This window comes from Vombatus ursinus, unplaced genomic scaffold (genome assembly GCF_900497805.2).
Source record: "Vombatus ursinus unplaced genomic scaffold, bare-nosed wombat genome assembly UNPS02005659.1, whole genome shotgun sequence".
Taxonomy (NCBI): Eukaryota; Metazoa; Chordata; class Mammalia; order Diprotodontia; family Vombatidae; genus Vombatus; species Vombatus ursinus.
In genome coordinates this window covers 7,774,101-7,801,609 of record NW_020945437.1, presented here as the reverse complement: position 1 = coordinate 7,801,609, position 27,509 = coordinate 7,774,101, and the positions used below count along the sequence as shown (strand labels likewise).

General features: G+C 41.0%; 1 protein-coding gene across 2 annotated transcripts; it reads left to right on the top strand.

Annotated features, from left to right (window-relative positions):
* The first annotated feature begins 7,364 nt into the window (after window positions 1-7,364).
* PRSS23 (serine protease 23) lies at window positions 7,365-23,850 on the top strand. 2 transcript variants are annotated; one of them, XM_027848131.1, is made up of 2 exons: window positions 7,365-7,588; window positions 20,188-23,850. In XM_027848131.1, exons 1-2 carry the CDS (start codon window positions 7,575-7,577, stop codon window positions 21,317-21,319), a joined length of 1,146 nt encoding a protein of 381 aa, XP_027703932.1. In that variant the 5' UTR covers window positions 7,365-7,574; the 3' UTR covers window positions 21,320-23,850. The 2 variants fall into 2 exon arrangements, with proteins under 2 accessions (XP_027703932.1, XP_027703933.1); XM_027848132.1 differs by lacking the exon at window positions 7,365-7,588 and adding an exon at window positions 7,762-7,900.
* The last annotated feature ends 3,659 nt before the right edge of the window (window positions 23,851-27,509 follow it).

Sequence of the window (27,509 nt, the reverse complement as noted above, 5' to 3'; positions counted from 1 at the left end):
TAATATAGAAATATGTTTTACATAATTACATATCTATAACCTATCAAATTGCACCATTTTACGAAGAAGGGAGGAAAGGGAGGAAGGGAGAAAAATCTGGCACTCAAAATCTTGTAAAAATGAATGCTAAAAATTGTCTTGACCTACAATTAGGAAAAAATAAAATATTATTTAAAAGAAAAACAAAGACCACAAAAAATGATGAGCAGGCAAACTTCAAAAAAACCTGGAAAGACTTGTATGGACTGATGCTGAGTGAAGTGAGAAGAACCAGGAGAATGATACGCACAGTAACAGCCACGTTGTGTGATGACTAACGTTGATAGACTTAGCCCTTCTCAGCAATGCAGGGATCTAAGACATCTCCAAAGGTCTCATGATGGAAAATGCTGTCTCCATCCAAAGAAAGAACTATGGAGTTTGAATGCAGATCAAAGCATACTATTTGCTATTTTTTTCTTCTGTTTTGTTTTGTTTTCTCTTTCTTGTGGTTCCTCCTATTGGTTCTAATTCTTCCATACAACATCAGAATGTATATGTATAACCTATATCAGAGTGCATGTCATCTTAGGGAGGGAGGCAGGAAGGAAGGGGAGAAAAATTTAAAACTCAAAAGCTTATGGAAGTGATTGTTGATAAATCAAAATAAATTAATTTTTAAAAAGTAAAAAAAAAAAAATAAGAAAGCACAAAGGACAACAACCAGTGCCTGCAGACTACTCTTTAAGACTTTAAGTTGCAGAAAGGTATTGGCTAATCTGCTTTGGTAGAGGGCATTTCTTTATCTTGCATTTCTGTATACCAAGGAAATCATAGGTCCAGTCCATAGCTCCAATTCCTTAGTAAAACTCATTTGGGGAAATAAAAATGCAACCTGCCCTGACTGAAGTAAGAGGAAATGAGATATAGTCACACCTATCTGGAGAGAAGAGGTTGGTACGTACTGAAGGAAAGGATTAAGGAGGTAGTATTGGCAGTAAATGGGACAACTGGCTTCCAGATCTTGGCAGAGTCAACAGAACTAGAGACAGAATGAAAGGATGGAAGTTGGGGTCAGCTAGGAGCAGTCCTTCATTCCGATTTGGACCATCCCAGTACACAGGGCACTAAAGCCAAACTTTAATGCACAGGATTTAAAAGTGGAAAATACCAAAAACATGATCTGGTCCAGACGTGTCAAACATGCAGCAGGCTTAGAACATTCCCAAGTGGTCCCAAACCAGATTAAAATTGAATGGGGAAATATTTAACAAATAAGTAAAAATAGAATAAAACACAGATAATATAAAGTGAAGATACAGTCCACCAGGATTCATTTCTATTTGAGTGTGATACCACTGATCTAGTTCAACAGCCTCTGCAGGTAGACCCAGAGGATAGAGCACTACACATGGAATCAGGAAGACCTATTCAAATTCAGCCTCAGACACTTATTAACTGTGTAACCCTGGGCAAGTCATTTAGCTTCTGTCTCTCTTAGTCTCCCCACCTGTAAAATGGGGGTAAAAATAGCACCTACTTCCCAGGGTTATTGCAAGGATTAAATGAGATATTTTTAAAGTGCTTAGTATAGTGCCTGGTACACTTAATAAATGTTTGCTTCTTTCCTTTCTTTCTTCCCTTCCTTCATTCTTTCATTTCTTCCTTCCTTTTTTTCCCCTTGCTTCCTCCCTTCCTTCCTTCCTTCTTCCTTTCTTCCTTTCTATGGATGAGAGAATAGAGGCTCAGAAAAGGAAAATTATTTTCCCAAGGTCACCACCACACCTTAAAGGTAGAATTTGAGCCCAGCACTCACTATTTCCACCACATCACTTTACCATAGTGTACAAAATGTTCCTCTATCTTCACATTTTGTCCCAATCTGGTCTCAAGTAAGAGTCAGCTCTTCATAGTTTTGTGATGGTATCAAGCAATAATAATTTCTCTAAGATCCTACAGACCCATTTAATTGTGTGGAGGGGTGGTGGAGGGGTGTCATAGAGAGATAGCAATTCAGGATCCCACTGTCTGGCAGAACAGGTCAGAATGTAATGAAACTATTCAGCTTGGTAAATAACTACTCAGATGAAATAATAAAAAAGTGTCTCAATAAAACAAATCCACAGTTTGGCTGCTGATAAATCTTTTAGGGATGCAAATAGAAAGAGGATAATTTATGCCTTTGTTTGATAAGCATCAGTGAAGATAATGGGGCCTACCTGGGATTGAATCTATAACCTTGAGATGTAAGAGAAGAATGGCAAATAGCCTGAAAAATGAAGACCAAAGTTTAGTTTCTGTTTGGAAAATATTAAACCACCAGTGAACAGATTTGGTGAGAGTAGGGACCACTGTAGGTCACAGTAGAATATCAGCTCCTTGAGGGCAGGGACTGTGTTGATTTTTGTATGCCTATTTGTATCCCCTGTTGCCCAGCACAGCTCCCGCCACATAGTGATACTTAAAAAAAATGTTTGTTTGTTGATTAATTTTAACAGTTACCAAACTATACTAAATATATACTCAATATTTATTATAAATGATGCATGTAGTAACTTCTTAATAAAATATAAATTAAAATATTCCTGAGTTTATTTAAATATTAAATTGATGTTAAATATTAAGTATTCATTAATTCAGTAAGTACTTAGCAAGCATACAGTGTCTGTGGATGGATTGCCTGAGGTCAGTATTGTTGTAGAGAATAATGAGAACACAGAACCATTGGAATATTGATCATAGAACCATAGCTCTGGAGTCTAGAGCTAGAACCAACCTTTGAGGCCCCCTAGGACAAGACTCTCATTTTAAATATGATGAAACTGAGGCCCAAGTAGGTTAAGTGACTTCCTCGAGGTCACACAGGTAGTGTAAGTTCTCAGATTTGAATGAGGGTCCCATCTTCTTTTTACTGTAATACACACTAGATATTAAAATAAGTTCAGTGGTCTGTGCCAGTAGCTTGGAAGACAGTGATGAAATAAGGTCTGATCCCTGCCCTCACATAGCTCACTAGTTAATTCTCAGTTGTACTTATGTACATCATGAAGGTATCTTTAAAAAAAAAAAGAAGAGAGGAAAGAAGAAGAAAGTGAGAAAGAACAAACATTATGGATAAATACAAACTAAAAATTAAAGGTCTAGGGTTTTTTTCCCTTAGAAGAACTTTTTTCTAAAAAAAAAACATTAAAAGACAGGAGTTTGTAGGACTTTTTGAAAGAAAAAATTCTACATAACAGGCTCATATAAAGCAATCAGGGCTGGCTTATTAAAAAATTCACTTTGTAGGCAAGAATCGTCTTAGGTTCCCCCTAATTTAAAGAAGGAATAATGAATTCTTTTTTTTTCTCCTTTTGGTTGTTTTTGATTATAAGATTCAATAACCAAGTTGGAGTGTAGTAGAGTAGCCCAGTGCTGGCATCTGGGGAATTTTCAATCTTGACCAGAGAAAATGAGAAACACACACTTATTTCACAATGCTTCTAATTTTTCACTTGAAAATGGTGCCCATGGTGCACAGGAAATTGCTAGCTGGCAAAGCCTGTTTTTCTTCTTGATAACTTCATATTACTGTATATATTCCTTTGAGGAAGATTATTGCAGCCCTTTCTCTAAATGAAGATCTTGCATTTTCTCTGAATACAAAGTGTATCCATGTGAAAATATTGATAGGTAGCCACAGGCATATATTATCATTCCAACCTAATCAGAAATTATGCTTACCATGTTTAGATTTCCAAGCTCTTTAAAATGAGTACAGTGGATGATGATTTTTTTAAAATGGAACACTAGAGAATGTATAAAATTTGGAGGAGTACCACAATCCATTTATTAAGAACCGGACAGGATTAGAACCAAATCAGGGGTGTTCTTACGCATGCTTCAGTGTGCACATGTAGGTAGGAAGGAGCAGAGGTTATTTTAAGGACAGCCTTTATTTTCTTTTGTTATGGCATTTTTTTTTAAATAAAGGTAGGCTTTTATAGAATGCTAGAGCTGGCAGGGACTTAAGAGATCATTCAGTCCATCTCTTTCAGTTTACAGATGAGGAAACTGAGGTCTAGAGAGGTAAAGTGTCTTTTCTATGATCACATGAGTAGCTAATGGCAGCGTAAAGCAGGAGCCCAAATTTCCTGACTCCCAGTCCAAAATGCTTTTTTAATACCAACCTAACAAATGATTTTTACTACCCACAAATAAATCAAAAAGCAGTTATTAATTGCCTACTACCTTCCTTTTTTTGTCGTTCAGTTGTATCCAACTCTTTGTAACCCCATTTGGGATTTTCTTAGCAAAGATACCGGAGTGCTTTGTCATTTCCTTTTCTAGTTCATTTTACAGATGAGGAAACTGAGGCAACCAGGGTTAAGTGACTTATCCAGGCTCATACAGCTAGTAAGTATCTGAAGCCAGGTTCAAACTAACAAAGATGGGTCTTCCTGACTCCAGGCCCAGCACTCTATCCACTGCGCCACCTAGCTGCACCACTATGTGTCTGGCACTGTGCTTAACCCTAGAGGGTGCAAAAAAGAAAAAGTATCTGCCTTCAAAAAGCTTACAGTCTAATGGGGAAAGACATTGAAAAGGAAACTGAAAAGGAGGGGGAGGTGCACCATGGGATTCCCTGAGGCATGATGTTAATGCAGTGGAAACCAATCAGAGCCCCTGATGGAAAATGAAGAGTTACCTGGAATGTTCAGAGCCCTCTATAAAGGAAGGCTTTGAGAGGAATTTGTTGCTCCACCCTCTAATCAGAAGATTAACATCAGTAGCTGACAGTACTGAAAAGGTGCTGAGTATCAAAGCTGAGTCAATACGAATGATGATGAGATTTTAGCTAATAAGCCATGATGTTTGGGGAACCAATGTAGGAACTAAGTAGAACTATTGATGGAAAATAAAGAGTTACCTAAAAAGTTCTGAAAGTTAGATCTAGGGTCAGAGGACCCCATCTTGAATCCTGGCTCTGTCACTTATCAAACAATGAATCAAAGCATCCCTTTATTAAGCATCTTTTATGTACCAGGCACTGTTCTAGTGCTAGGGATACAAAAAGGGGGATAAGGTATAATAAGCCTGAAAATGTAGGTAGAAATCAAAGGAGTTTGTATTTTATCCTAGAGTCACATAGGGACTCACAGAGAATCACAGAAAATGTTTGAGACAAAAGGAACTTTAGAATATAGATAGACAGAACATAGATAGCAACTATTAGACCAGATTATTTACTTATAAATAAGTAAACTGAATTCCAGAAAGGTTGAATGATTTGCCCAAAGTCATACTGCTAGTTAGTGCCAGAACTAGAACTAGACCCTCATCTTGTGTTTTTACCATGCTGGCACCAGTAAGAATACCTTATCAGTCACTAACATGTTAGTATGAATAAGTATATCAGATCCTTTCCCCAAAGCAGGCTTTGATAAGAACACTAGAGGGAGATCTCTTTCATGCAATAAATCATCCAACCTGTCTCGATGATCTCCAGGCTTCTGACCCTTTTGCAACGCCTCCAAAAGGTAGTCAGAGGGTGAAGTTGACATACGTACAAGCAACTTATCTCCCTTCCACACACTTCTCTCAGGCCACATATTTTTCGGAGTCTTTTCTCCTTCATGGTTGCCCTAGGTTTTTATTTTAGCCTGAGTTCACTAGCTAAAACAGTGTGGAAAGGGGAGTTGAAGAAGTAAAAAGCATAATTGGTCCAGGAATGCCTGCTCTGAAGTGACTAAAGGAAAGTAGAGGGGGGTGGAACATGGCATGAGTGCTGTGAGTGGGGAGGGAGCACACAGGGGAGACTGCATTGATTATAAACTTCAACAGCTTGGCAAGTTTGCCTAGGAGCCATGTGCTGGTACTGCAGAAAAGACTTAATAAGGGCCCACTAGGTGTGCCCTAGGCCTCTAGAGGTTCAGTCAAAATACTTCAGGAGAATCATGCTCTTTACCCATTCCAAGTTTATGTTTTCTAAGCAGGAGAAAAAAAAAACATTTAAGATCAGCATAAAATACTCAAATGAGGAACCTGCAACCAAAATAAGAGATTAGCAAAATCTCCAGTCTGGAAGGTAAGGTGGCAATCATGGGATCTTCCCAGAGGTGGGAGGAACTTTAGAGGTCAGCTGGTCCTAGACCCCTCATTTTACAGATAAAGAAATTAAGGCCCACACAACAAACAAGACAAAGTCAAACAGAGTGGTAGAACATGGATTTGAACCCAGGTCTTGGGATTCCTTGGCAATTCAACCAATTCAACAGGTGTTCATTAAGTACTTACCCCAAAGGGAATGCCTGGCCAGGTACCTTGCCACTCATCAAACTGTCAGCTAGGAACTGGGATGGGTTAGTTAGGATTGTTCAGAGCAAAGTGCCAGGCTCCACATAAAATACAAATTTTAAGACAGAATCCCAACCTTTGAACGGAGCCTTACAGTCTACAAGATTGATTAAGTTCATTTATTTATCAGCATTTACTATGTGCCAAGCACAGTACTAATCTCTGAGTATATAAGGACAACAATTAAAACATTACCTTCCTGCAAGGAGCTTACAAACTAATGGAGTCTAGCAGAAGGAAGACATGATGGTACACATATAACCGTAATACAAAATTATACTTGGGAAGTTCGTGCAAAGAGCAAGTAAAACGGTATGTGAAGTCGGAAGGGGAAAGGTCCTTACCAACCCGCGGTCTGGGAAGGCGTCCTGGAGGTGGTGACATTTGAGTTGAGCTTTAAGGAATGGGCAGGAATTTAGTGAGGAGAGGGTGATGACAAGCAGAATCCCTCACAGCAGACTGTCGGCAATCACAGAGAGGGGGTGCAAAGCCAACTACGTTGGGGAGGAGAAGGCTGAGAGAAAATGTGTTTAGGTTGTTCTAAGTTTGGAGCACGTTGGAACGGGAAAGTCTTCATGCTAAGTTCTCTCGGGGGAAAAAAAATGGGAAGGGGGTGGCGCAGAGTTGTGAGAAGCTTAGCAAAAGCAAGTGGCACCTGCAAGGGAAGTGTAGAACGATGGAGCCCTAGCTCCTCAAGCCACCCATGCAGAAGCAACATTAGGTCCGCCCGCGCAACGGTCGACTTCAGCCTTTCCTCAAGGGACAGAGAAGGACCGGAGTCAGAGAGAAGGAAAGGGGAGGAGGGGCAAATCGGAGAGGGAGAGAACGGGGAGAAGGGGGGGAGAAGGAGGAGAAGAAAGGGGAGAAATTGGGGAAACGGGAAAAACAAGAAGGAAGAGAGGAGGGAGAGAGTGGAAGGAGGGGGGAAGGGGGAAGAGAAGGCGGAAAGAGGGGGAAAGAAGAGGGAGGGTGGGGAGGAGTAAAGAAGGGGAGGAGAGAAGGAGAGGGGAGGTGAAGGAGGAGGAGCCGGTGGAGGGAAACCGGCGGACGCTGAGCTACCCCCTGCCCAGCACACGCGAGCACACACATACACAGACACACACACACACACACACACACACACAACACACACGAGCGCGCGCGCGTCCTCACTGCCACTACCCGCCGGGAGGTGCAGAGATGGGAGCAGCCCACTCGTTTCCAGTGCCCACACCTGTCTGAGCGCGCCCGGGCGCACGGAACTGGGTCGGGGCGCAGGGATGCGAGGCACGGGGTGAGTATGCTTCTGGCCTTAGGGAGAGCGGAGGTAAACTGCGGGGGGCCAAGGGGGCAGGCATATCTGAGCAACTCCTGGACTCTACTCCACTCTGCTCTCCCTCTCCCTCCCGGAATTCCCAGCCCAGCCCCGCGCTCTGCCCTCCTTCGTTCCCCGCCCGAGTAATGGGAGACCTGCAGCAGGAACTGCGCTCCGCTTTGAAAAGGCCATTGCCCCAGACCTGCTCCGGGGCCAGGCGGGGAGGGGCAGCTCCAAAGAGCTAGGGGGCCCACCCACTGAACTGCGTCTGGAAACAGGACAAAGGAAGGGGTGAGTGCCGCTTGACTGACTGATAGGCAGGCAGGTCGACAGACAGACTGACGAACACACACAGAGACAGACAGACCAGTGTCTGGCGACAAACTGGGAATGCTGCCCCATCACTGCCTCTGTGTGCCCACTGGTCAGCCCATGCCTAGAGGAGACGGTAGTACTGACGCTGGAGTTGCTACAGCTCCAGAAAGATTTAAAATGGAATGTACAGTACCCCATTTCTCACCACTTAGCTAAAGAAAGGGAATTTTGTGTGCTTACTTTTTTGTTTTTGCTTTTTTAGTACGGATGAAGTGGAAATTTATCCTGAACAGAAGCAGAGTGGTCCAGTGGAAAGAGCCCTGGACTGGGTGGCAGGAAGTATATCTGAGATCTAGGCTTCTCTGCTGTTAACTTGTTGTGTGACCTTGGACAAAGCATTGCGCACACACACACACACACACACACACACACGCCGCCTCGGTTTCCTCTTCTGTCAAATGGAGGGAGGAATTTTGGAGTAGATCTTTTGTGAGGTCCCTTCAAACAATCTAGGACTCAATGAAATATGCCACAGGATTTGAGAAATAATCCCAAGGATGATCGTTCTTTATGCAAGCGGAGAAAAACAGCTGGTATGAAGGGAACTCTATTGAGGTCAAGGTGTAAGTGGGTAAATGCTTTCAAAAACACACTTTCCTCTTTTATTTTGCTCCCTCTCTTGAGTTTGTGTGTCTGTGTGTCTGTGTATGTGTGTGCCTGTGTGCAAGTGCTTATTTTTACAAAGTGCTGTGGGTCTATGAGTGGAAATTAATGTTTAACTCTCAGGCACAAGATTGTGAACACACCCTAGTAGAAGAAGAAAAGTTAAGGCTTTGGTTTCCTTCCATCAAGAACTCCTGTCAACATATTATCAACAGTTGCTGGAAGCAAAGATTTTTTTTTCGGCTGTAACCGTTTCTCGTGGGTTGTTAACTTTTAAATAGAAAGCAGGAGAGCAAAGGGGAAGCAGTGGAGAGACTTTAAAAGAGCTGGACATCCCCCTGAAGTGCACTGTTTAGAAATACAAATAGGCTCTGGTCGATTATCTCCTGAGAAAGCAGCTGATAAAAATCATGTTTGTTTTATTTCCCATTGGGTGACACCCATGAGACTTCAGAAACAGCCACCACAGCTGGTGAAAAGTCTGCCTGCTCATAAAGGAGCAATGTTGATGTATGAGATTGTTGTACCCTGAGGTCCTAGAGCTCAGAAGTAACTCTGAGCCTTTAAATTCTTAAGAAGGAGATATGCCAATGTCAGAGTAACCTTTTTAACTTGCAGGGACTAACTATGAAGAAAGGAAAGAACTTGCATTTCTTTTTTCAGGTTAGACTCAGCAGCAGCCCCAAATGTCACACTCTGCTCACATAGCTCTTATCAATCGTGTATTTTTTTTTAGGGTGGCACTTGTGTACATTTGTCCCTGTGTAATAGTGCTGACCTTCCCTTCACCTAGTATGTTTGAAGTGTGAGTTTAAAATAGAGTGTATTTGGTGGGGGAGGGGGGAGGGGGCGGAGGATCACCTAAAACAAATTATCTAGGAGAGTGAACATATGTGTAAAAACTTTCGTTTCCTGCCTATAGATACACTGTAGTTTTGAAATTGCGTGGCATCTTCTGTAAAGCCAAGCAATAGTAACAACTTGGTGCAGTCTTTCATGGATTATGAAAACTTTTTTTTCCTTCCCCAAACTCAAAGCAACAGGACAACTATATATCTCATTTGGGGAACATTCCACTGCTTATCCGGTTCAATTCAGAATATGAATGCATTTTGTCCTCCCTAGAGTATGTGCCAAAATGCCCATTAGTGTGTGTCGGAGCAAGCTGCTGCTGCCGGAACCCAGTCGGCCACTAGTAGGTGTCAGGTTTTCTAGCTCATTGATTTTTGTATGCCCCAAGGATGAAAGGCTTCAGGCTGAGTTCATGCAAAACTCCCTTTGATTCCTGGGAGACATTTTTTGGGGGTCTTACCTGTGAACAAGTTTTATAGTCTCTAGTTTTTTCATACCAGCTGGGTCCTCAGACTTGAGCCATCCATCGGGCTTCCTCTTTGGCACAAAAGAAGTAAGATCTTGTTAACCATTCACTATCATCCATTAACATCCTGTATTTTCCTGTGCAAGGCTTTCTACTATTCTTAAACCATTACATGGTTGGGTCTGCTTTCCTTTAACAGGTTCTGACTTAGAAAAAATGAGAGTAAGCCCCCCCCCCCTCTAGCTTTTGGAACTAGCCTGCTTTTTAACCAACTGGTCTATGCCCCTGGCCTCAGACCCCATGGAAAAACTTTCTTCATCTTTCCAAACTATAACCACAACATTTGTCTTTACAAAATTTTACACTGTTTCTTTCAGTAACTACTGTTTTTACAGTGGTTATAGCACATTATAAGGTGCACAATTAGAAAACCCTTACTAAGCATTAAATTTTCTCTCCAGTACTTGTTTGCCATTGGAAGAGGGCTAATTCATTTCTCCAAGTATTTGGCACAGACGAAGTCTGTGTTGTGGCAGCTAGGTTTGCTCTCAAATGTTGCCATCAGGTTTGGATTTCCATGGATCTGTATATATTAACTGGTTATTGTATAATTTGGAGAAGTTGTTATTCCCAAAGAAACATTACTTCTTTAATATGATTTCAAGCAAATAAACTGACAGGACTTAAAAAAAAAAAGAGTTGCCATCAGGATACTGAGAGAGTAAGGTTGCAGAGACAGGAGGGAATAGTCCCAGCTCTGTAAGGGCTGTGAGACCAAAGCAAGTCTCTTATCCCCTGTGTGCCTTAGACAATTCTGTAAGATGTATTTCTGAACTCATAGAGAATTGCAATAACTGGAGGGAGTTTCCCAATCTGCAGAAATCACAGATGCTCCTTGAATGCAGGTATAAAAGGGACAGAATTGAGTGGTACAGTAGAATAATTGCTGGCTCTAGAATCCTAGGCTATATATAGGTTCAAAGCCTGTACCTGTGTGACCTTGGGCACTTTACTCTTTCTAGACCTCAGTTTCCTCATCTGTATAATGAGGGAATTGAACTATGCCTGTAAGGTCCCTTCCACCTCTAAATCTATGATTCTGTGATGTTGTCACAGTTACATATGCTAAATGAGTCAGATTTATAAAGCTAGGAAAGTAAAAATTTCTGTAGTACAGGATGTTGCATTGAGAAAATATTTGCTTATCTAAATTTTCCATTTTGCTTCTCCTTTGTCATTATAGATAAAGTGCTGTATGAAAGTACTTAGTGAGAAACATTGGAGTGTGTTTGTATGTATATCAAGTAACTACTTCTGGCAAAGCCTTGGACTTGGAAATGAAACCACACAGACCACAGTTTTCTTCACGAAAACTTGGATAGATTGGTCATAAGATTTGGAAATTGCCATTATTTCTATAAAGTCTGCTTTCCTTTGCTATAAGATGATTCATTCAGAAGCATCTCGTTAGTGTCTTTCTTATTTTCTTTAACCAATGACTGACCACTTTGTGGCTAAAATTGGAAATACGGTTGTTACAATCCTGTTTAAAGCTTTTTTTATATCAGTATAATCTTTTATAAGTGGAAAAGTAGGTCTACCTAGGGTTAATTAAAATGGAAACAATGATCGTTTGTCCCTTGGTGACTTATTCTAGGAGTGGTGGGATTAGAATCCTTTTTTTTTTTAAAGCATTCTGATTCAGTAGAGTCAGACTGTGTTGACCATGGGCAAGTCACTTAACCTCTGTGCTAGGCAATTAAGACTCAAAGTTGCAAAGACGGTAGAGAGAGTTTCCTCACCTGATGATCTCACTTATATCTGTGACATAACAGGTCCCATCCCCATTCTTGTCCCTTTTGTCTTTCCAATCAATCAACAAACTTCAAAGGTACTTGCTCTGTGATAAGCCTAAGGATACAAATGCAAAAGCAAGACAATTCTTGCCTTGCAGAAGTTTAGATTTGACTGAGAAGATCCAACAGATCTTCCTAGATCTAGAAAGTAGAGTATAGATACAAAATAAATAAAAGTGATGGAGCCTTGGGAGGAGCACTAACAACTGGGGATGATCTGAGCCTCAGTTTCTTTATCTATAAAATACTGTCAATACTTACTTGATAGGGTGCTGTGAGAAGAGATTTTTGTAAACTATAAGGCAGCCTTTATGTGTGAACTATTACTATTATAACAATAATTGATGTGTGAGTACCTGAGGGGAAGCAGATATCTAGAGCTGGAAGGAACCTTAGAAGCCACCCAGAACAACTTTCTCATTTTTCTCATATGAGGAAACTGAGGCCACAAACCTAGCTTCTGGTCAATTCAAAGGTCATGCAAGATAGTAAGTAGCAAAGGTTTTCTTACTCCATATTCAGCCCTAACCCTCTTTCCACTGCACATCTCCAGTGAGTGAGTGAGTGAGTGAGTGTGTGTGTGTGTGTGTGTGTGTGTGTGTTAGTTACAATGAACATCAGTGTGTTACAAGAGGCTTTGGAGACAGGGGTGCATCGATTTGGGGAAATCCTACAGTAGACAGATAAATTGTTTTCCCTAAACTACATTTTGTTAGGCATATCTAAGCATAACTTTCACATTCCTCCCTTCACATTCCTGAAAGCTGCCCTCTGCTGGATGAAATCTGCAGGTTTTCTGGACAAATTGAGGAAGCCAGATCACCTGCAGTGTAGGATCGGTTAACAATGTAAACTTTCCTTTTTCCTGCTGCCTCCACCCTCCATAACCCTGCTGAGTTAGTGCTGAGTAGACTGTCCGATGCTGCAAAGGGCAAGACAGATTATGTTTGTAAACAAAGTGACTATGTAACCATCCAGAAGCGTGGAGATCAAGACAAAGCCGACCCTTGGCATGTTTTAGGGTACTTGTGAGTGGTTTGTTGGCAGATAAAATTAAAAATTCAGAAAGAATTTGAATGGCTATTAATACCAATTTTACCCCCAAGAAATACAGATAACTTATAGGGAGGAAAGGTTGCTAAGAAAATTAATAGTGTAAATATTGAACACAGAAAATATCAAACCTATTGGTCTTTGACTGACCAGTTAAAAATCCATATTTGGGACTAGTAACATTCTGCCTTAGCTCTGAGGGACAGATTGGGCCATTTAAGAAGCAGTATGAATACAGGGTGGACTTTGGAATTAGAAAGACTTTAGTTCCAGTGCTGATTCCTGTGTGACTATGGACAAATGACTTCACCTCTCTGTTGCCCCAGGCAACTCTCCAAAACTATAAATTATGGGGGAATTCATCAGTCTGTATCAGTGGAGAGAGTTTCCATATTAAGAGGTTGAGGGGAGAGGCAAAATAACAATAAGTGTAAACACACACACACACACACACACACACACACAGAAAGAGAGAGAGAGAGAAGCCCCTCATGTGAACTCGAATTTTTAAGCAATAAGGATTGTCAGTGTCAACTGTGGCCTTGAGGCCACAGGTTCTCCACCCCTGAGTCCAAACCCCCTTATTTTACAAATGAGGAAATTGAATCCCAAAGGTAAATCAACTTATTCGTAGTCTCACTGATAGTTAACAGCAAAAACAGTACTAGAATCCAGATCATTGGCTAGAAGGGCAGTCAGAAATGGGGGAGAGTCGAATTAAAGTCTATTCCTAAAGAAATTCAGTTTAATCAAATTCAGATTCATATGGTGACTGGAACCAGTAAAAAATATATTACCATGGTGTTTCAACAAGAAATCAGTCCAACCTGCTAGAGTAGACATACAAGAATGAGGTATAATAAATTTGCAGATTTCTAGTTGCAAATTTCTAGTTAATTTCTTATATATAAACTGGGGCTTTTAAAGGATATGAAGATAACTGGCCTTCAAAAAGATCTGATGTTCCCTTTATTCAATATCTGTCTTTTAATTTGCTTAATGGTCTTTTTTTATTGGCAGCACAAAGGTGAACATCAGCCAAGCTTTTGGTTAATTCAATAATCCCACATTTCAAATTAATTTCTTAATTAATGAATGAATTCATTTATTCATTAATTCATAAGGCTTACCTTGAGAAGCACTATAATATCTGAATTATAGTTAACCAAAAGGCAATAGGATGTTGCCTTATGGCTGTAAGTATGCTGCAGCATGTTATCAGTGATGGCTTACACACACAAGAAGAGGTGTAAAAGACATCTTCAGCATGACTTGAAGGGGAGGTGAATTGGTCGGGTAGCAAGAGTCAGGGATGAAGTTTGCATGCACGACAGCATCCATGGTAGAAGGCCCCCAGAATATTAGGGAGACCTCTTGAAGAATTTCCACATAGACACAGATAAAATTGCTAGTTTTGTCCCTCCCAAACTATCTTCTCTTTAACTACTTTGTATCTATTTGTATTTATTCTGTATGTACATGTAACATGTATACAGGTTACATTAGCAGAACAACTTATCGGGTCTGTGCATTCATCAGGTGCCATACATACACATATGCACACACATATGTATTTCTTGACTCTCTGTTGGCATGCAAGGTCGTCGAAAGTAGGATTTATTTCATTCTTTGTACTTGTATCCCTAATGACTAGCACACAGTGGGTGCTTAATCAGTGTTTTTGATTGATTGAATGGTTGAATAACACAGGATGAGATATGAGCAATTAATAGGCATTTATTAAGACTTAAAGATGTTGGAGAAGCAGTTTGGTCCACTGACAAGAGTGTTGGATTTTGGATGAGGGGCCTGGATTTGAATCTTGCATCTGCCACTTATAAACTGTGTGATATTCAGCAAATCACTTCAGTTTCCTCATCTGTAAAATGAGGAATTGTCACTGTGCTTCTTAAACTGTGGGTCACGACTCAATATGGGGTTGTGAAAAATTTGGAAACAGTAAAAGGTTTCAGAGTGCGCAATGACCAAACATTAATTCAAAATCAAACATGTAGTGAATCCAAGGTGTTTGTGGCAGTGCTTACCTGTGTTACAATCGGGCAACCTCACTGGAGCCTTGGTTCTGAACACAAAGCATGTACACTTTGCACTGTGCAGGCCCTCAAGTCATATAACACCAACAAATGCTGCCCATCACAAAACTGGAAAAGGAATCTTGAGTGAAAAAAATTTAAGAAAACCTGGACTAGATGACATAAGGTCCCTTCCAGCTCTGGAGTTATAATTCTAGTATCCTTTGTTTTAGAGACTGGTGCTACAAAGGGCTAGGAAAGTCCCTGCCCTCAAGGAACGTATATTCTATTGGGGTAATACACTATATTCCCAGAGAATTATAAGAGATAGATATAGATATATATATACATATATATATATATATATACATATATAAAACAAATACAAGGTGAGTGTAATCTGCATAATTTTTTTATCTCACACACATAAAAAGATCACAGATCCACTGAAGCATAACTAATCAGAGTATAATTAATACAATAATAATTAATCAGTGTGAGATTATATCCTTTAACACCTGAAAATGGAGTGTTAGTTAACTAAATAACTTCAGTTAAAGGTGGCACAGTAGAAAGAACTCTGGACTTTTTAGAAGCCCTGAGTTGGAGTCTTATTTCTTCCATTTACTAGTTGTACGATATTGTAGATGTCACTTGACCTCTCTTTTTCCTCAGTTTCTTCATCTGTAAAATGAGGATAATAATGCTTGTACTACCTGCATGACAGAGCTATAAGTGAAAGTGCTTTATAATCTGGAAAGTACTCTGTATACATAAAAGAATTTTTTTTATTATAAACTAGTTTTTGGCGGCTGAAGCAGGTAGGTGGTGCAGTGGATAGAGTACCACACCTGAACTCAGGAAGACCTGAGTTCAAATGTGACCTCAGACATTATTGGCTATGTGACCCTGGGCAAGTCACTTAATCCTATTTGCCTTAGTTTCCTCATCTGTAAAAAGAGCTGGAGAAGGAAATGATAAACCACTCCAGTATCTTGGCCAAGAAAACCCCAAGTGGGGTCATGAAGAGTCAAATATGACTGAAGAACAACAAAAGTTTTTAGCATGGGTTTTTTCAAGCATCTTCCCAGTTCAGCCTTCCTTAGCACTTTTATTGATGGATTTGTTTAAACTTTTAAAAAATTCCAAGGTAAAACTGGATATGATGGGGAGATTTCCATACAACATAGACCTAACTTATCCTGCTCAGCCTTTGGTGGATTTTAGATTTATCTGCCAGTGGTTATATCTCTGCCTCACTTAAATCCACTTCACTCGAAAGTCAAGACATCACCTTGTGATGTCATAGGTCCTCTTCAAGAATTAAAGGCAAAAAACAACAATCCCTCATTGAATATTGGATCATTTATACAGCACCTACTATGTATGAGGCACTGTGCTAGATACTGAGAATACAAAGACAAAAATGAAACCCTCCTGCCCTTAAGGAGTTTAAAATTTAGCCAGGGAGGATGACGTGTGTATGTGTGTATATGTATATGTGTATAAAGTAGATATGAGGTAATAGAGGAGGGGGAGATAAACACCAGTTGGGGGTATTAGTAAAGGCTTTCTCTAGAAAGTAGCATTTGAGATGACTGTTGGAGGAAACTTGAGATTCTAAAAGGCAGAAGTGAGGAAGTAAAAAATTCTAGGAAATTCCACATGTAGTAAGGCTGGAAAGTTAATCTGGAGCAAGGTTTTGAAGAACTTTAAATGTTTCACAAAAGAATATGTATTTGATCCTGTTACTAATAGGGAGCCACTGAAGTTTAGTGAATAGGAGACTGACAAAGACAGACCTGCACTTTAGGAGAATCACTTGGGTAATTTTGCAGAGCGTGTATTAGACTAAGGAGAGACATGAGGGAGGGAGATGAATTAGGATATTTCAATAGTCCTGAAAAGTCATGAGGATGATTAATTTGGGATAGTGGCTATACGAGAAGGGGACATATATGAGAGATGGTATGATAATAATAATTAGCTAACATTTATGTAGCAATTACAACGTGCCAGTACTTTGCTAAGTGTAGGTACTATTATTATCCCCATTTGACAGATGAGGAAACTGAGGTAAACAGAGGTTAAGTGACTTGCCCAGGGTCACACAGCTAGAATGTATCCAAGTCCAGATTTGCACTCAAGGCTTCTTGACTTTAGACATGGCGCTCAGTCTACTATACCACCTAACTGCCCTAAGTATAAGTAGAAATGACAAAATTTGGCAAATGATTGAATATATGTGGTGAGTGAGTCTAAGGAGTCAAGGATGACAGTGAGGTTGAAAACATTGGTAACTGGAAGAATGATGGTGTCACAAAGTAATAAAGATGGTTGACAAACAGGTAGGTTTAGAAGGGAAAATGATGAGTTCTGCCTTGGACCTATTGAGTTTGAGATACCTGTTGCTTATCTAGTTTGAAATATTAGGAGGTAGTTGAAGTTACACCCCCCAGTCTCAGAAAAGACTTCTTTAGGAAATGTAGATCTGGGACTTGTCAATACAAACATATTCATTCAACCCATGGGAACTGATAAGTCACCAAGAGAGAAAACCTAGAGAGAGAAGATCAGATCCCAGGACAGAGTCTTGGTGTATACCCACAATTAAAGGCTGATTATGGGTGATGATCCAGCAAAGGAGATTAAAAAAGAGTAGTCACAAAGGTAGAAGAACCAAGAGAGAAGAGAGTATCAAAGAGGAGCAGGTTGTCATCCATGCCCAATGCTTTAGAGACATTGAGGAGGATGAAGATGAGAAAAAGCCATCAGCTTTGGCATTCAGGAGATCATTGGTTATCGTAGCTGGCCAAGAATGAAGTTCCATGGGAAATGCTTGCTGCCACAATGCCCTGCTGAGGGAATCTGAACAAATGGACCATTTATAATTCTCTTTCTCTACAGTCTACCCTTAATCATTGAGGCATTTATTCTATGATAATTCTTCTCCCAGAGAAGGAGATATTGCCATCAAAATTGTTCTGAAACCCTAAGGCAAGGGTCCTCAACCAATGAGCAGCAAAGCTTAACCTGGTTGAACCATAGACCTGTTAATGTCACCACAGGCTACTCTGTCACCATCCCTCTCAGACATGTCCTCTCTTCATAGTTTTCCAGGAGTCCCTGCAGAAAGAAACTTCCAGGGGAAATTTTGGGGAATGCTTCCACCGGCAAGAGTCCATCTGAAGGGGCTTTATTGTCCTTGTTGCTCCATTTCACACCCCACCCTCACCCATCCTGACCACTTTTAATTTAACTGCCAACACTCCACACCCTGGAGCCTTCTTATCCCAATCTCAAGACTTCAGGGAAATGAGAAATGCTTTCTTAATCATTCAATTCAACAAGTATCTATGTAACAGTTACTATGTGCTAGGCACTCTTGGGTATCAGAAATACCTTAAGTACTGTATAATCTAATGGGAGAGGAGGAAAGAGAAGAGATAGGATGTATACCTAAATAAGAATAAGATAGAAAGAAATTGAGACAAAGAAATCCAGACATAGGACACTAGGAAAGTTAGAAGTGGGAAAGAGAGAACACTTTCAGCACGGAGGAGGTGGCACCCAAGTGGGGCCTCAAAAAGGAAGCCTCCAGGGTTCTCTATACATATCCAGATTTATCCCAAAGCTCAACTTAAAAGTATTCTCAGCCTGTTGCTGCTCTCTGCAATAGCCCCTTTCAATCAATTGTCCAATCAACCAGCATTTAATGATAATAATAGCTTATATTTATATAGCACCAACTATATTCCAGGCATTGTGCTAAGAGTTTTATAAATATTATTTTTATCCTCACAACAACCCTGGAAGGCAGGAATTATATTATTATCCCCATTTTGCAGATAAGGAAACAAGCAAACAGAGATCACTTGACCTAGTAAGTGTCTGAGGATAGCTTTAAACTCAGGTCTTTCTGACTCCAGGTCCAGGACTCTATCCTCTGCACCAAATACTATACTAGGCATAGCAGATACAAGGACAAAAGTGAAGCAGTTCCCTCAAGGTGCTTACAATCTAGCCAGGAAAACTATATGTATGTATGTATGTATGTATATGCATAAATATGCACACATATACATATATACACACATAATATGTATACATGCTATCTATAGTATACATGTGTATACAATCTAGGTGTGACGTGAGGGGAGTTGGGATCAAGGATAAGGAAGAGCTTCATGTAGAAAATGCTACTTGAGCTGAATCTTGAAGGAAATAAAGGACTCCCAGAGTAGAAAGAAAGGGGAGAGAATATTCCAATGACAGGGAGGTGGCCAGTTTAAAGGCATGGAAATGGAATTTTGTTGGATTCCCAGAAGGATTTCAACAGATTGAGATGGGGAAGAAATGCATTTCAGGTACAGGCTCCTTACAGTACAGTTTAGGCTAAAACAATAGACATTTATTTCATGGACGGAGGAGGATGGCCAATAAAAAGAAACAAGATCTTAGGGTTTAGAGCTGATTGGGACATAAGAAGTAATATGGTACAACTACCCCATTTTACAGATAAGAAAACTCAGGCCCAGAGATGTTGTTACTGGTCTAAGTCACACAGTAGTGGAGCCTGGAGTCAGGCCCAGGCCCTCTGGTTACCAAGCCAATGATCTTTCCACCATGTCCCAACTTCAATTTTTTCTTGACCCTTGTCAGCTACTCTTTCCTCCATGATACTTTCCCTGATCAACATGCTTCCCCACCCCCCAAGGTAGAAATGATCTTGTTCTCAGATTTCTCATATACAATGACTGGATTTTTCCTGCATACGCTCATGCTCTTCCTCGAGTCTCAAGTACTTGTGTGCTTTTCCTTTGCCTCAGTGCATTCAATTATAAGGTCTCTGAAGACAGAGTCACTTTGTATTGATTTCTATACCCCGAGCACCTGGTCCAGCACTTGAACGTGGTAGATACTTTAGATGTTTGTTGAATGAATGAATTGCATTGCCTTGGAAAATGGAGAGATGCAGTACAAAGAAGCCTCTTAGAGTTAATTATGTGAAAGCTGGGACAAGATCCATGGGTTGGTAAGGGATTAAGGAATGTTTTCAGGGAGCCCTGCTGCAGCGAGTCATTAGCAGCATCTGAAACATAGAAAGGAAGAAGCTTCCATTTCAGCTTGGGCAACTGGGCTATGAATCTTTCTGAGGTCAGGTCCTTGCATTGTTTAGTGACAGTATTATCTAGAGCCTGCTCTCTGCCCCCTGATTCCAGAGTAGAGATTTTTTTAAGGCTTTAGAAATTATGTGAAGCATGTTGCCTGGTTCTTTAAACAACGAATGAACTTGGAACCACTTGCCCTACTAACCTCCCTTTTGGTCTGTCTCCACAGAGCAGTGCTCAGCATGGCCATCATGCCAACACTCCTCCTCTTCCTGCTTTGCGCCATCAAGGAAGTAATCCCTTACGGTGCTCACTGGAAGCCTACTTGGCCAGCTTACCGAGTCCCCATCATCTTGCCCCAATCCACTCACAACTTAGACAAGCCAGAGTTTGTCGCTGAAGCCAAATTGGAAGTGTCATCTTCCTGTGGGCTCCAATGCCACAAGGGTTCACCTCTGCCAACATATGAAGAAGTCAAACAATACTTGTCTTATGAAACACTCTATGCCAATGGCAGCCTCACAGAGACGGAGGTTGGCATTTATGTGCAGCGAAGTGAGACAGAGTCCAGGGGCCGGTCTCGAATGAAGCGGCAGATTTATGGTTATGACAGCAGGTTCAGCATCTTTGGCAAGGATTTCTTGCTGAACTATCCTTTCTCAACATCTGTGAAGCTGTCAACCGGCTGCACTGGAACCCTAGTAGCTGAGAAACATGTCCTCACTGCTGCCCACTGCGTCCATGATGGCAAAACCTACGTGAAGGGAGCCCAGAAACTTCGAGTGGGCTTCCTGAAGCCCAAGGTGAAAGACAGCAGTCGAGCCATTAATGTCTCCAACTCAGCCATCCCTGACAAGATGAAATTTCAATGGATTCGAGTAAAACGTACCCATGTCCCCAAGGGTTGGATCAAAGGGAACGCCAATGACATTGGGATGGATTATGACTATGCTCTTTTAGAGCTCAAAAAACCCCATAAGAGAAAATTCATGAAGATTGGGGTGAGCCCTCCTGCCAAGCACCTGCCCGGAGGCCGAATCCATTTCTCTGGCTATGACAATGACCGGCCAGGAAATCTGGTGTACCGCTTCTGTGATGTCAAAGATGAGACATATGACCTCCTCTACCAGCAGTGCGATGCCCAGCCTGGGGCTAGTGGGTCAGGAGTGTATGTGAGGATGTGGAAGAGACAGAAGCAGAAATGGGAGCGCAAAATTATTGGGATCTTTTCAGGACACCAGTGGGTGGACGTGAATGGCTCGCCACAGGATTTCAATGTAGCTGTTCGCATCACCCCCCTTAAATACGCACAGATTTGCTATTGGATTAAAGGAAACTACGTGGATTGTAGGGAGGGGTGAGAAGAATGTTTCTCCCCAGCAGCACTTAATGGTCTTCATTGTACTTATTTTTAGGAAAGGCCAAACTTTGTCATTAGAGTGTATATGAATGTGTGTGCGTGTGTGCTTGTGTTTACACATGTGAGTGTGTGTGTGTACATCGGTGTGGCTGACTATGTGATGTCTGTGTGGATATCTATGTATATGTGTGCATGTGTACATGTGTTTCCCTAGAGTGCGTATTGTAGTGTTTCTCTTAAATCCCTAAAATTACAAGATGGCTGGCTTTACTGTTTGAAAGCTAATTCGTGTATCTCATCATGTGAGCAATTCAAAGACATATCTTTTGATAGAAATAAAAGTATAGGGTTTTTGGGGGTTTTTTTTTCAGTTCATGTGCTAAATTTATCTAAAAGTTTTCCAAGGACTTTGGGTTTGATCCATCTAGACTTTCATTCTTTTGTATTAAACATGTAGCACAAGCAGATATAAATTCATGCAAGCGTGTTTCCCACCTACATTTTGTAGTTGGAAACATGTTAGGTCCAGTTCCCTAATAGTACCAGTTCATTCTCAGCCTCTCTAATGGGTGCAAGGTCTAGAGGGGGATGCAGTGATGATGGTATGTTGAACCTGAGGCATTCTGTTTGTTAGTCCTTAGAGGAACGAAAAGGCAAAAAAAAATTGTTTATATGCCGTATTTATACATACATCAAATATTATTTAATAGAATCACAGATTTAGAGCTGGAAGGGGCCTCAAAGGCCATTCAATTTTTTCCTCACCCCTCATTTTGCAAGTAAGGAAACTTAGGCCCAAGAAGATTGAGCAATTTTCCCAAAGTCATAAAATGAATGCTTGTCTTAGGCTAGATTTGAACCCAGGTCCTCAGACTTCTCTTTAGTTTACAACTGGCTCCTTTTCATATACCATAGCAGCATAGTATATGGCATTACTCATCTTTCAGTTACTCCAGAGCAGGCAAAGGTGTATTTGTACCACTTCATTCAGTTCTTGCCACTTAACTGGATTTTAACTAGAGCAATGCCTCAGCGGCAATGGGCCTAGCATATTTAGCCTAAGCTACCATTGGTTCTCAGTTGTTAGTCACTAAGCACAAGAAGGAATTACTCTTTCCCTCCACAATCCCCTTCTCCCAAAAAATTATCATCCAGAATTATCATAGAATCATTTGAATTAAATGCCAAGAAACAATGGGAACGGTGCTAGACAGACATTGTAGCCAAAATAGTGCCTTGTTTGGGGATGGGCACATTGACTCACTGAACAGAAATTATCCTTTTTAGATAAATTTCTGTGCTTTATAGGGATTGTATTTGCTTAACTTGTCCACACATTGTTCTTTATTTCCTGACCCTTATGGTGAAAACCTTTGGATGGTGCATCATGAAAGTATGCACAGTAGGACTTTTAATCTAGTTCTAAAAGGGTGTCTTTTACCAAGGTGCCTTGGGACATGGACTATGTAGATAATTTTTTTTTAAGTGAGGAAATCCAAGGTAGATCAGGTTAATGCAATAACTAATGCTTTAAAATATGATTAAGCCCTATATGTAATTGAGAGACTTTGATTTCTATTTTCTGTTTACATTTTTTGGCTCTCAGCTGCCACAAGCTACCACCCAAGCGTTTCACGAATGTATGGCAGTGAAGAAAGAAAAAGCTAAGGAGTCAAATACTGATAGTCCTTCTACTTGCCCCTCAGGGTGTCATTCCAATGTGTTTCATTGTTATTTGTGAGCACATTCAAATACATCGCTGTTGTTACAGACATTTTCCATATTCCTTTTTCTTTTTTTCCCTCCCACCTTCTTTCTTTCTTTCTTTCTTTCTTTCCAGGAAGCCAAATCTGTTATCAATAATTGAACCAACAGGCACACACCCTATGCCTGCCAAAGGCCCTGAAAATTCCAGTGAAGTGATGCTTCTCCAGGTAGATTGCCAGAGACATAGTTTGTGCAGAAAGAAGTAGCATGGCCTCCCTCCAGACCTGCTGGGGCCCCCACATAACTCTAAGCTCAAGTGCCTGTTGGTGTTACTGAGGACGCCTTTGCACTGGCTCAGGAAGATTGTTCCACACCCAGCCTGACACTAATGTTATAAAGAGGGTCTCCTTCTATGAAATGCCATACACATTTATTTCACCTTCTTGCAAAGTGGAAACCTCTGAACCAATGCAATAAGTCAAAAATAATGATCAACTTTTAGAGTGTAGTGAATTTACTATGAAATGTGGGCTCTCAGGAGGTAATATGATATAGAGGGGAAAATGTTGCACTTGGAGCCAGGGACCTGGGTTTGAATCTCAACTATGTGACCTTGGACATTATCACTTAATCTGTCTAGCTTTTAGTTTCTTCCTCTGTAAGAGAAGGGTATTAGAAGGCTTTTGAGGTCCCTTCCAGCTCTAAATCTATGAGCCTACAATCCTAGTACAGTGGTTAATATAACTAGGTCATAGGCTTTTAAGATAAACCTGAAAAGTAAGATTGGTTGTAAGTATTTTCAATGACAATAAAGGCATATAGCTATACCTGTCCTTTAAGGGTAGAGGGGTGGTCCCCTCCACTCAATGATAAACATTCTCACACTTGGTCATACCCTTCACATCCCAGTGACTGAACTCCTGTAGATCATCATCCAAATCCCATTCCACACCCTCTACCACCCAATTCCTCATCCCCTTAACCCTTCTACCACAAAGTTTCATTCTAGCCCCTCCACTGTGCCCTTTGGAATGCCTGTTTCATTAGCAACAAATTTCCCTCCATCTTAAATATATTCCTTTCCCATTCCTTCCATCTACTAACTCTTACTGAAACTTGCCTTCCCCAATGACATATCCTCCCTGGTTGCTCTTTCCAGTATTGGCTGCACCTTCACTCATTCTCCTCAGCTCACTGGTTGAGACAGGGGAGTTGGAATACTCCTTTTTCCTCATTGCCACATCCAAGTTCTCCCCCTTCCTCCATTACTCAGTAGCTTCTCTTCCTTTGAGGTTCATTCTATTCATATCTACCACTAAATAAAAATCCTGGCTATTGTTGTCTACAGACCCCTCGCTCCCCACCAGGCCATTCCCCTTCCTTCCTCAATACCTAGCTTACAGTTTTTCTTTCCTTTCCAACTCTTGCTGTCATATTAGGGGACTTCAGTATATTATTGATTCTCCCTCAAACACACTAACCACTCAGTTCCTCAATCTACTTACCTCCAAAGAGCTACTCTTCCACTCCACCTGAGCCACACACAAAGATGGTCATACCCTTGATCTTGCCATCCCACAAATGTACCACCTCCACCCTCAAGAATTCTGAAATTCCCTTATTCAACCATCATCAATTGGCTTTTCACCTCTCCCTCTGCCTTCTCTTACATAACCCTATTCTTTATTTACACTATGACCTCCAATTCCATGACTCCCCAATTCTCTCCCAGGCCATCTCTCCTACACTAGCCATTCTCTCCTCTTCTCCCCATCTTGACTCCTTGGTCAATCAATTCATCTCTATACTGTCCTCTTCTCTTGAATACCAACTCCCCTTATCACCAATTATGGCCAGCTGAGCCTCAGTCTTGGATCGCTCCCACCATTTGTTGCCTTCACTCCTATACACATGCTGCTGAAGGAAGATGGAGAAAATCACACAACTGTTCTGACTGGGTCCACTACAAATTTGTTCCATAACCTCAACTGGGCCCTCACTGCTGCTAGGAAATCCTACTATATATCTCTTATCAACTCACCCTCCCATGCTGCACAGTAGCTTTCTCAAACCTTTTCATCTCTCCTCAAACCTTCCCATCGCTCTCCCTCCCCAAATCTCTCAGCTGAGAACCTTGCTTCATGTTTTACAGAATAAAAATGAGGTCATTCACCCTGAACTCCCTCTTCTTCCCTCATCACTCAGGTGTCTTCTGCGACATTCTCTTCCTTCACCCCCTGTTTCCCATAATGAAGTGGCCTTACTTCTTACCAAGACTAACTCTTCTGCTTGTTTAGGTGATTCCATTCCATCCCATCTTCTCCCACAGACTGCCCCCTCTGCCATCCTCCTTCTTTCATTTATGTTTAATCTCTCCCTCTCTACTGGCTCATGTCCTACTGCCTACAAACATGCCCATATCTCCTGTATCCTGAAAAAAACCCTGACTTGATCGTTCCACCCTTGCTATATCTCTCTTGCCTTTTGTAGCTAAACTCCTCGAAAAGGCCATCTGTAGTAGGTGCCTCTACTGTCTCTCCTCTCACTCTCTTCTTGACCTCTTACAATCTAGCTGCCCATCTTATCATTCTACTGAAACTGCTCTCTGGAAGGACCTCTTAATTGTCAAATCCGATGGCCTTTTCTCAGTCCTCATTCTTGACTTCTCTACAGCATGTGACACTGTTAATACTCTCTTCTCTCTCTGGATCTTTGGGGCCCAATTCTCTCTTGGTTTTCCTCCTACCTGTCTGATTGCTCCTCTGTCTCCTTAGCTGGATCTTCTTCCAGATTGTACCCCCTAACTTCAGGTGTCCCTCAGGGTTTTGTGCTGGGTCATCTCTTCACCCTCCATACTACTTCACTTGGTGATCCCATCGGCTCCCATGGATTTAAGTACCATCTCTATGCTAATGATTCTCAAATCTATCTTTCCTGCCCCAGTCTTTCTGCTGACATCCAATATTGCATCTCCAACTATCTTTCAGATATCTTGAATTGGAGGTCCAGTAGACATCTTAAACTCAGTATGTCCAAAATAGAATTTATTATCTTTTCCCCAAATTCTGCCCCCTCTTACCTTCCCTATCACTGAAGAGAGCACCACTAATTCCTCCTAGTCCCTCAGGTTCACAACCTAGGAGTCATCCTAGATTATTCACTGTCTCTCATGTTCCCCCACCCCATACCCAAGCTGTTGCCAAGACCTGCCAATTTCACCTTTGCAACATCTCTGAAACATGCCCACTTTTGTCCTCTGACAAGACCACCACTGTGTTGCAGACCTTCATCGCCTCATGTCTGGATTACTGCAATAGCCTGCTGGTGGGTTTCTCCCCATACCAATTCATCCTCTGCTCATCCACTAAATCGATTGTCCTAAAACACAGATCTAATCATGTCACACATACACACACCCCACTCAATAAACACCAGTGGCATCTAGGAGTAAAAAGTACAAAGAGCTACTCCTCCACTCCACCTGAGCCACACACAAAGATGGTCATACCCTTGATCTTGCCATCACCCATAAATGTATCAAGTCCTTAGTCCTGGAGTCAGAAAGACTTAAATGCAGCCTCAGATATTTCCTAGATGTGGGACACTGGGCAAATCACTTAACCTCTGTTTACTTCAATTTCCTTCTCTGTAAAAGGAGGATAATAATAGCACCTATCTTCCCAGGCTGTTTTGGGGATCAAATGAGATAACATTTGTAAAGTACTTTGCAAACCTTAAATCACTACATATATGCTAGCTGTTTATTTTTTTTATAAATGACATGAACAAAGAGGCCTCAGAAGAAAAATGGCAAACTTAATAACCGTATGAAAGATTATTCCAAATCAAAACAACCTTGAGGTTTTCTTTATACCTAGAAAATTGGCATCAATACAATTTTGAAGTTTTCTAAATTAATAATGCCTTATTATTGTGTGCTGGTAAATGTTTAATAACCTGCCCTGGGTGGGTGGGGGAAAATATATGGAGGACATACTTTAAAGTTTAATATGCATTCTTAGCATCCTCTCCAGCACTTCCTTAAGTCTAGACAATCAACAAAGCAATAAATCAATCCCTGATTTGTAGCATTTGCTGATTTCCCACATTCAAATGCTCACACTAATAATTTAACAATCACCTATCTGGAATCCAGAGGAGTTGGCTCAAATCTACTCCCCCTCCTCCAATTGAGAGGTGGCAATGAATCAGTGGAATAAACAGTGACTGAGGCAGGGGAGAAGGTCGGGAAGTTCTCCTCCTGACTTTGACAACTATTAACTGACTTTAAGCAAGTCACTTCATTTCTGTTTCTCATCTATGAGTTTGTAATTTGTGCTGATTCTAAGGATTATTCTTCCTACTAAGATCAATATACTTAGGAGAAGATGGAATCCTAGGTAGGCTGCCTTGAGATGATGGTGATGCACATGGGAAAGAAGAAAACCAAACTCGAGTAATAAAGCATTCTAAGATCAGACAAG